Below are 10,288 nucleotides of genomic sequence, written 5' to 3' on the forward strand. Positions count from 1 at the left end.
TGCACGTCCACCCTTATGGCACCGTGCTCCTCAGATCTCTGTCGAGGAGCTTGAGCGGAACCTGGTGATCAAGGTGAACAAGGACGCTGTGATGAAGATCGCCGTGGCTGGGGACCTGTTCCAGCTGGACAGAGGACTGTACCATCTGAACCTGACCGTGGGGGGCATCCCCTTCCAGGAGAAAGACCTCGTGCATCCTGTAAGCACTCCCCTTCATCCCTGGGGTCTGAGCCCAGGGGGCTGAGGAGGACAGAGACCACCGTCCTTAGTCCCTAGGGTCCGAGCCCTGGGTGGGTGAGGAGGACAGTTAACCACACTGACCAGGTCTAGCAAAGGATGTGGGAAAAAGCGAATGTCTCTAGAATATAACAAGCCGCAGGTGCAGCTATTTCGCCTATCTTGCTGTCTCTTTCTGTGAAACTCATTTGCAGTTTCATCTGAATTGATCATGAAAATGTCTATTTTGGAGAGGAGACAAATCACAATGAAATTATTCTCTCACAAAAAGAACAATGAACTTACTTTTTAACACTTTTTTTGGGCAGTTCCCAAGAACATTTTGGGTTGTTGACCCTGTTGGGGTTCCTGCAGGGGAAGTAAGACCTAATGAGAGCTCGGTGTTGGTTGTTTCTGAGAATCCTGTCCCTTCTCACCCCCGGCGTGCTGGTGTCTGTGCCAGAGCCCCTGGCTCCGAGTTGGGTTTCCACAGCGGGCAGGAGGCGAGTCCACACGCTGAGGCTCCGAGTGGGGGGCAGTGTCGCAATGTGTCTCCCCTCCCCGAGGGCTGAGGGCTATCCGACACCCCAGAGTCCCTCCTGGTTTTCCAGAAGAGGCTGGGCTGGCCCGACCTGCTCAGAGCTGTGGCAGGTGCGGCTGAGCTGGAGCCGTGCTCTGGGGGCCTGGTGTGAGCACAGGCGTGTACACGTCCCCTTGCCCATCCTTCCAGGCAGCAGTCGGCACCCCGAGCCTGCCAGCCGAGGGGGACCAGGTGCCCCGAGCCTGCCAGCCGAGGGGGACCAGGCGCCCTGAGCCTGCCAGCTGATGGGGGACCAGGCGCAGGTGGGGGTGGGGGCGGCCCTGAGTGGGTCCAAGGCAGACCGACCGCCCTCAGCAGAGTCCATGCCTGCGGGCAGTGGGTTGCCACGAGCGTGACCAGCAGGGCGCCGTAGGACGGGCAGCAGCAGGGAGCCACTGGGGTCTCTGTCTCTCCAGATGAACCCGCGTCTGGACGGCTGCCTGAAGAGCTGGCACTGGCTGGATGGTGAGGACACCGCCGTCCAGGAGACGGTCAAGGCGAACGTGAAGATGCAGTGCTTCTCTGTGACCGAGAGAGGGTCCTTCTTCCCTGGGAGTGGGTTTGCCTTCTTCCACCTGGATTACGGTGAGTCTCCGCTCCTGAGAGGGGATGGCTGTGCTCGGCCTTCTGGCCCAAATTCCCCGAAACAGCAGCAGCAGCCGGTCCCCCCGGGGCAAGTGCCTGAGGGATGGCCGGCCTGGGCGCTGGGTTGCAGGGAGAGTGGGACGGCGGAGGGCCTGTGGCTGAGACGGGGGACGCTGGGCTTGAAGCGGGAGCTTCCAGGAAGGTTCTGAGACGGGACACCCTTGAGCGCATCTGTGGTCACAGCGCTGTGGGCCGTGGGGAGGGGCCGAACCACCAGGAGTCCAGTGCTCCAGGCTCAGCAGGAAGAGATACGAGGAGGCCCCTGACGGATGGGCCCAAGGCCCCAGCTGCGACTGTGCCTCAGAGAACTGAGGCTTTTCCAGCAGCTGCGGAAGCTATAGAGGAGCTTTTCTGTGACCCCAGTAAGAGGGGGGCGGGCGGGGTGGGCAGCGGGGCCAGGGTGGCTGCAGGGGACGGCGGTTCGCCCAGAGTCCCTCCCGCTTCTGTAGAGCAGGGCCCTTTAGTATTAAGCGACAGTCTAAATCAGTCACCCTGCACGCTGATGAGTGGGCACCTGGACGTTAGCTTTACGTCTGCCCTGAGGGGTTGCCCTGCACCGTGTGGGCCGTGGGGGTGGGGGCACAGCGGTTCGCTTTGAGTCTGGACTCAGGATTTCCCCAGATTTCCTCGGGCAGGGCCAGAGTTAACCTCTGCCCCCAGGAGGGCACCGCTGTGCCCGGAGGCATCGCTGTGCCTGGGCGCGCGGCCTTAGTGGCCTTTGACGTGAGGCTGTCGGGCGGCTCTGTGTCGCGGCCTGGGAGACACCACACATGGACCCGTGAGCCTCTTTCCTCAGGTGGCAAGGTGTGCCTCACCCCCTGCCCGGCATGCCCCCAGCGTCTGTTTCCAGACTCTGAGCCTGTCACGGGTGAAGGTGCACACGTGCCCCTCACCACCCTGCGTGGCCCAAGCGTAGGGACGGTCTATTCGGGTCAGAGATGGGACCTGCTCCCCCCTCCCCATTTCTGTCTTGGCTTTACCTGTCACGAGCGCCACCAGGTCACCCAAGGAGAAACCTTCACTCCTGACTGCAGCTCGTACGGAGCTCACGCCGCCCCTGCAGCCCTCGCTTCTGTGCGCGCAGACCCGGGGCGTCCTTGTGGCAGTGGGTGTCACATGCAACACGCTGGCAGCACGGCCCCGCTGCCTGTGTGCCCGCCATGGAGGCAGCCACTTGGCTGCGGGGCTTATTAGATCTGCAGGTTGAAAAGGCAGAGGCCACACGGCAGTCAGGACTGGCGCCTCTAGGGCGCCTCAGGCTGGGCCGTCCTGTCCTCAGTATGACACAGAAGGGACGTGTCAGGAGTTATAGGCACCATTCTCAGTGGCAGGTCAAAGATCTGGACTCTGTGGGTCTTAAAGCCCCAGAAGCCGTCAGGCAAGGGGCATGCAGGTAATCCCCCTCAGCACCCAAGGAAACCTCCCAGGGGAGCTGAGGCGCTGGCCCCTCAAACACGCTTCTGGCAGCCAGGCCCCTCTCCCCACCTCCGCCAGGGGACCCCGCAGAGATCGCCACTCTCCCCACCTCCGCTAGGAGGACCCTGCAGAGATCGCCTCTCTCCCCACCTCCATTGGGGGACCCCACAGAGATCGCCACTCTCCCCACCTCTGCCAGGGGGACCCTGAAGAGATCGCCCCTCTCCCCACCTCTGTTGGGGGACCCCACAGAGATCGCCACTCTCCCCACCATCAGGGATGCAGGGAGACTTGGCAACAGAGGAGAAGGCTGGGTTGGGGGTTTTGTTCGTTGCCTTTTCCAATTCTACGTGTGTTCAGCTCAATGAACAGTTTTCAGAACTGATCGTTACGTCCCTCTCTGGGGTGGGGACCTGCACACGATTCATGGGGCTCTCGGTCTGCTGGCGGAAAAGACCAGTGCAGGGCAAGGCCTGACCCGAGTGGCCTTGCCAACCTGCTGCATCCCGAGAGGTGGAAACGCTTAGAAACCGAGGGGGCAAGGTTTCCTTCCGGCCCCTTCAGCAGCCATGGCTCAGCTGGGAGGAGACACGAGGTGGTGTTTGCATCTGAGACCCGGACCCACCACGGCTACCAAGGGTGCTCTGGAGCATGACATACGTGACACACGGCAGGCAGCTTGTCACGCACACACATGCCTACCGAGTCCTGTAACACGTGTCCTGTAAGCAGCGCCAGCCCCGCAGAGCATCGATTAGAGCAGAAAAGCGCGGCCCGGGAAGGAAGATTGGACGCAGTGTCCGGCAGCTTTCACTGCCTTCCCAACCCTTCCCGGTCCTTCAGTTTGCGGGGCTGAGCCTGTGCGATGGGTGGGCAGGCTGAGCCCCACCCCATTCCTGTCCTGGGGGCGGGGAGTCAGGTGCCCAGGGGATGGTCCCGGCCAGACTGGGTGGGGCGGCCGGTGGCCACTCAAAGGGGTTCTTGAGGAGTGAGCATGTGGCTATTCTCGGTGGGCTGGGGCCTCTAGAGTCCAATGCCGGGCTCCCTGTCAGTTCCTGACGGCCGGGCCACTGAGCCCCGAGCTACCGGCTTCCCACTGCCTCTGCCGCCCGGGGCCCCGCGGGGCCCAGCCTGCCACCTCTCCGCTGCGCTGTCTGGACTGCCTGGTGATGCGTGGCCTTCCTTGCAGCACGGACGTCCCCTGCCGGCGGGATGAAGACCACCTGGGCAGTGGAGGCCGTGGCTCGGGTCCGCCCTGCCGCGGACACCGGGGTGCTGCTTGCGCTGGTGGGCGACCACCAGGCCGTGGCCCTCTCCGTGGCGCTGGTCGACTACCACTCCACCAAAAAGCTCAAGAAGCAGGTACCGCTTGCTGCTGCCCCCACCCCCCAACCCTCGCTCTGAGACGGAGCCACCGTGAAGCTCAGCCCCACCTCTCGCCCTCAAAGTTCCAGCGCCCACCTCTCAGCAGCGTCTCAATGGCCTCTGGTGGCTCAGGGACGGTGCTGGAGTCCTGCAGGCTGGCTGTGCAGTGGGGAGACCATCCTGCCACCCCCAGCGGTGTAGATAATTTGAAGTAATCACTTGTATTTAAGCCAAATGATTTTGCTCACAAATGACGTGTGTGAGTGTACAAACAGGCCCAGACCCTCACCAGGCCTCCCCCGGAGGCAGGCAGGGCTCTGAGTATCCGCCCCTGGACAGGCCGCCGTCACCTCCATACAGTCCCTGCCCCACCCCCGACCGTCACTGGTCACCGCGCTGGCTGTCTTCTTAGAGAACAGGCAAGAGTAGTGGAAATGGGTTTATTCTCCCGCCTGTCCCAAGAGGGGTGTGTTCCCCACGTCAGCCTACCTGCAGGAGCCATCAGCTCCCCTCCTACTGCGGCTGCAAGCTGATGGGCACAGATCCAGGCTTGGCCCCTCTCTGCTATTTCTGTGGCAGCGCCACACGCAAGGGGCAGCTCTGCCCTGAGTCCTGGCCACACACACAGTGGGAGCCCTGGTCACTTCTGCCCAGACCGACGCATGTGTGGCCCTGTGACCGGAGCGTGTTTCCTCCACATCCCCCCCAGGGACATGCAGCTCTATATGTTGGTCTTCAATCACGTTGGAGGGGGTCCAGCTCCCCCTAATTCATACATGTAGAAACCATGTCCTTGTCACACTCTGGCCATAAGTGACCCCACCCACAGGAGACCCATGGACCTCGGCAGGACAGGAGGGCCCACTGGCATGGGGCCACCAGCCCGTCCGCCCCAGTCAGCTGTGCCTCTCCCCACAGCTGGTCGTCCTGGCCGTGGAGGGCGTCACCTTGGTCCTGATGGAGATCAAGGTCTGCGATGGCCAGGAGCACGTGGTGACCATCTCTGTGAATAAGGACAGGGCCACCCTGGAGGTGGATGGCACCCAGGGCCAGAGTGAAGTGAGCCCAGCGGGGCTGCAGGAGCAGCTGGCCATCCTCGGGAGACACCTGGAGGGCTCCGTGCTCACCTTCATCGGGGGGCTGCCAGGTAGGGGCCCCGACTTGCTCCCCCGGCAGGGCTGAGCGCTCTGTAGGGAAGGGAGGCAGGAGGAGCCAGTCTGTGGCAGCATCGTGTGAGCGTGTGGGGCCCGGCCCAGCCGCTCTGGGGTCAGGCTGACAGCACTTGGGGGGACACATCGGCCTGAAGCTGTTCCCCACCCCACACCTTCCAGGAACACCCCCATGGGTATCAGATGGTGGGTGTGGGCCACACGGGGAGCCAGGCGCTCCAGTGCCCCACCCCCGAGGCCTGGTGTCCAGCTGCCTGGGGAAGCAGGCCAGGTGAGCCTGCCCCCGCCACATCTGGAGGTGGTATCCCAGCAGACTAGGGGAGATGGGAGAGGCTGGGCCTCCCACCACTCAGGCGGGTCTCCACTTGTCGCGGACCGAGGCGCGCTGTCTTGGCCACCAGACTCCAACTGCGTTTAGTTTTAGTAAACAGAGCTTTGAAGAGGATAAGACAGCCTGGAAGGCCTGGGCGTGACTCATTCGGGATGAGGAGATAATATTTAATGGATGTGACTATCTGTGTGTCCTTCTGTGGGGTCGGGGTGCTGTGGTGCTGTGCCAAGCCTGGTGGCAGGCGTCTGCTGCCCACCGGGGCTCGTGGCTGAGCTGCATGATGACGCTCTGCCGGAGACGCGGCGGGGCGCCCAGGCTCCGGGCGGCTCACCCACTAAGACGCGCTTGCTCTTTCCCCGCGGCCCAGACGTGCCCGTGACCTCGGCTCCGGTCACGGCCTTCTTCCGCGGCTGCATGACGCTGGAGGTCAACCGGAAGGCGCTGGACCTGGACGAAGCCGCCTACAAGCACAGCGACATCACGTCCCACTCCTGCCCTCCCGTCGAGCCCGCCGCCTAGGCTTCTGGGCCGCAGACGCCCCGCCCCACGCACGCCGCAGCCTCCTCTCGACCCGAAGGATGGCGGCCGCGCCCGCGCCCGCGCTGGAGACACTGAACCCTCGCCCGCCGAGCCCCTCGGGGCCTCCCTCCCCGCGTGTAACATACGTGTACATAGAGGACTAACCTCACCGCCGCCTGAGCGGACCCGGGAAAAGAATTCTGTTATTTTTATCACCAGATGCTTCTTTCTGACTTAAAACTATGGAAAAATAAAATATTTACAGAACCTTTCTAGCTCTGTGTTGGCGGTGTCCGCTCCTTGCTGCTTTGCAGCGGGCCGTCACAGAGTCAGCCGCTGAGGGCATCCGTAAGTCCAGGGGCCGTCACCCCTGCTGCTGCTGCCCGAGGTTTCCCTGGTGGGGACGAGCTGCTTCACTGGACGAGGCCGCGCCAGCGCCCCCTGGCGGGGCTGGAAGTATGGCAGGTCAGCACCGCAGGCTCCCCGACACGCCCCCCCAGCCTCGGAGGCTCTCCGGTTAAACCGCGGGCCTATTTGCTCATTTTGAGGGGCCGGGCAGTGAGCGGGGTCTGCAGGAGGTCAAGTGGGCGGGGCCTCGCGCTCTGGCTCCAGGAGTAGCGGGCGGGGGGCAGCCACGGGAACGCGTGGGACCCACGGGTCTCGGGAGACCAAGCAGCTGCAGCAGGACACGCCCAGGACTGTGGGCACCATCACAGCATAGGCTGCAGGGGCATCTCCAGCACTTGCTGGCTCCATCCCCAAACTGGATTGTTTTTTATAATAGACTTTTTTTCTCAAAAGTGATTCTTTTTCAGACACCAAACCCCAAAGTGTATCCTGAAGCAGGTAAGCAGGCAGCCAAGTGTCGGGGCGCCATCTGCTCGGGTCTTGCCTGCTACCCACGGCTTCCTGGAGCTGGCCAGCATGGCTCTGAGAAATGGGGGGCAAGCACAGTCATGCCCATGCCCCACAGAGGACCCCCTGCTGCTCACCATCTGACCACAGGCGGCCTCAGGAGCCCAAAGCCACTCAGGCTGATCCACCTCTCAGCCCTGACACCACAGCATTCCCACCGAGCTCTCTGGTTTTCATCTACTCTGGAGACGGCTCTGGAATGTTCTGGAATGTTCCCCCAGTCAGCTGGGAGCCTGCACCTGGCCGCCCCCTCTCTCACAGAGGCCAGGACGGCCAGAGAGCAGACAGGACACACGCTGAGCTCCGGGACAAGTCACCACAGACACAGGTGGAGGCCAGCTCTCGGGGCCATTTGACCACCGTGGGTTCATCTTCCCTCCAGGGAGAATGAGGCCCAATCTGTTTCCTAACGTGGTTTATACAGACTTCCACTGGGCTCCAAGGGTTGTTCTAACTATGGCCAAGAAAAGCTTATGGCCAATTCAGAGCCACAGGCTGCAAGATACCTCCCAGCTGTGCTGGCCAGCTCCAGGGCCAGACTGCACACAAGCCTGGGCGGACACAGAGCTTCACGACTTCTGACTGTGCTCCAGGACGGGGAGGCAGGGAAGTCTGACTGTGGTTCTGACTGTGCTCCATGGAGGAGCGGGCTGGGTCTGACTGTGCTCCATGGAGGAGGAGGATTGGGCCTGACTGTGCTCCCTGGAGGAGGAGCTGGGGTGGGTCTGACTGTGCTCCTTGGAGGAGGAGGTGGGGTGGGCCTGACTGTGCTCCTTGGAGGAGGAGGCGGGGTGGGCCTGACTGTGCTCCATGGAGGAGGAGCTGGGGTGGGTCTGAGGTGCTCCATGGAGGAGGAGGATTGGGCCTGACTGTGCTCCATGGAGAAGGAGGTGGGGTGGGCCTGACTGTGCTCCATGGAGAAGGAGGTGGGGTGGGCCTGACTGTGCTCCATGGAAGAGGAGCTGGGGTGGAGCTGACTGCTCCATGGAGGAGGAGCTGGGGTGGGGCTGAGGTGCTCCATGGAGGAGGAGGTGGGGTGGGTCTGACTGTGCTCCATGGAGGAGGAGCTGGGGTGGGTCTGACTGTGCTCCATGGAGGAGGAGCTGGGGGTGGGTCTGAGGTGCCATGGAGGAGGAGGATTGTGCCTGACTGTGGATGGAGAAGGAGGGGTGGGCCTGACTGTGCTCCATGGAGGAGGAGCTGGGGTGGGTCTGAGGTGCTCCATGGAGGAGGAGGATTGGGCCTGACTGTGCTCCATGGAGAAGGAGGTGGGGTGGGCCTGACTGTGCTCCATGGAGGAGGCGCTGGGGTGGAGCTGACTGCTCCATGGAGGAGGAGGTGGGGTGGGTCTGACTGTGCTCCATGGAGGAGGAGGTGGGGTGGGCCTGATTGTGCTCCATGGAGGAGGAGCTGGGGTGGGTCTGACTGTGCTCCATGGAGGAGGAGCTGGGGTGGGTCTGAGGTGCTCCATGGAGGAGGAGCTGGGGTGGGTCTGAGGTGCTCCATGGAGGAGGAGGCGGGGTGGGCCTGACTGTGCTCCGTGGAGGAGGAGCTGGGGTGGGTCTGAGGTGCTCCATGGAGGAGGAGCTGGGGTGGGCCTGACTGTGCTCCATGGAGGTGGGGCTGGGGTGGGTCTGAGGTGCTCCATGGAGGAGGAGCTGGGGTGGGTCTGAGGTGCTCCATGGAGGAGGAGCTGGGGTGGGGCTGAGGTGCTCCATGGAGGCGGGGTGGGGGGCTGGAGGAGGGTGGGTCTGAGGTGCTCCATGGAGGAGGAGCTGGGGGAGCCTGACTGTGCTCCATGGAGGTGGGGCTGGGGTGGGTCTGAGGTGCTCCATGGAGGAGGGGCTGGGGTGGGTCTGAGGTGCTCCATGGAGGAGGGGCTGGGGTGGGTCTGAGGTGCTCCATGGAGGAGGGGCTGGGGTGGGTCTGAGGTGCTCCCTTGAGGAGGGGCCGGGGTGGGTCCGCTGTGCTCAGTACACTGTGCTGCTGTCATATGTGGTCTGAGTTGACCTCAGTGGTTTTGTTTTTTAAATAGAAGAACTGTAATATTTGTTTGCATTTCATTTTTAGGTTTTCGGATAGTATGGATTAATTGATAATGGTTGTTGTGTGAAGGGCTGTTCTTAGGGCATTTGGTGGCATTGAAACCTCTGCCCTCACTGCCTGCTGTCCCCCCAGACATAGACAGACACTGTGACGGCAGAAACGTCTCTTACACTGCAGCACATGCCCTGGGGGAATCACCCTGTGACACCTCTGCACTACAGAGATGGGACATTTGACTCCAGTTCACACAACACATACTATTAGCTCCAATAGAGTACATATTTAAATCTAAAGGCGATCTATAAAGCATTTAGAAGATAAGGTAAAACTCTAGCCAGTGGGCCCACTGTGATGCACCTCTGCTCTTTTCAATAAAGCTATATTGGCACACATTTCTGCCCACTAACTTCCAATTCTCTACAGCTTCTCTGCTGCTCTAGTCAGGACTCAGTGGTGGATTCACAGCTGTGGGCCCTCCAAACCTGTGCCTTTACAGAGCAACTTTGCTGACCCCTTTGATAGAAGAGTATTTTCATGAACTAGGATTTTTAAAAGTATTTCTTTAAAATATATAATAAAACAAAATACTCATGATAAAGAAAAATATTTAAAAATTGGGCTATGTTAAAATCAAGAACTTCAAGAAAAGGAAAGTTTCCGGAAGCTACCCAGCTTCAAGACTATGAAGCTGCAGCAGTCATACGGCCTGGTGTTGCCAAAAGAGTGAACAGTGGATCCCTGGACAGACAGAGAGCCCAGACACGGACCCCCAGAAAGAGTCGCCTGATCTTCGACAAAGGAGTGGGTGACACAGCGGAGAAAAGCGAGGCTCTTCCCTGATGGGGCTGCACGGAGGCCTCTGCACCGTCCTGGTGATACTGCTGTGATTCTGAAACTGCTCTAAAAAATAAAGTCCACCTCAAACAAACCAAGCGATCATCAAGAACATCTGTTCATCAAGGCAGCATAAGGAGCATGACAAGACCAGCTGAGAAGAGGAAACACCGGGAACCTCGGTGACCGATTAACGTGGGGTAACCGTGTTAACCAAGGAAGGATAGAGCTCCTCCTGCAAATCGGTGAGTA

General features: G+C 61.0%; 1 protein-coding gene across 1 annotated transcript in view; it reads left to right on the forward strand.

Moving 5' to 3' along the window:
• The window catches only part of GAS6 (growth arrest specific 6), a 28,311-nt gene extending 21,795 nt beyond the window's left edge, over positions 1–6,516 (forward strand). The window contains exons 11-15 of the mRNA XM_070380682.1: positions 35–199; positions 1,213–1,381; positions 4,047–4,219; positions 5,141–5,369; positions 6,090–6,516. Of these exons, the coding sequence (XP_070236783.1) occupies positions 35–199; positions 1,213–1,381; positions 4,047–4,219; positions 5,141–5,369; positions 6,090–6,241 (888 nt within the window). The 3' untranslated portion in view covers positions 6,242–6,516. The remainder of the gene's footprint in view (positions 1–34; positions 200–1,212; positions 1,382–4,046; positions 4,220–5,140; positions 5,370–6,089) is intronic.
• Positions 6,517–10,288: the final 3,772 nt, after the last annotated feature.

The sequence above is a fragment of the Bos mutus genome, chromosome 12 (genome assembly GCF_027580195.1).
Source record: "Bos mutus isolate GX-2022 chromosome 12, NWIPB_WYAK_1.1, whole genome shotgun sequence".
Classification (NCBI taxonomy): Eukaryota; Metazoa; Chordata; class Mammalia; order Artiodactyla; family Bovidae; genus Bos; species Bos mutus.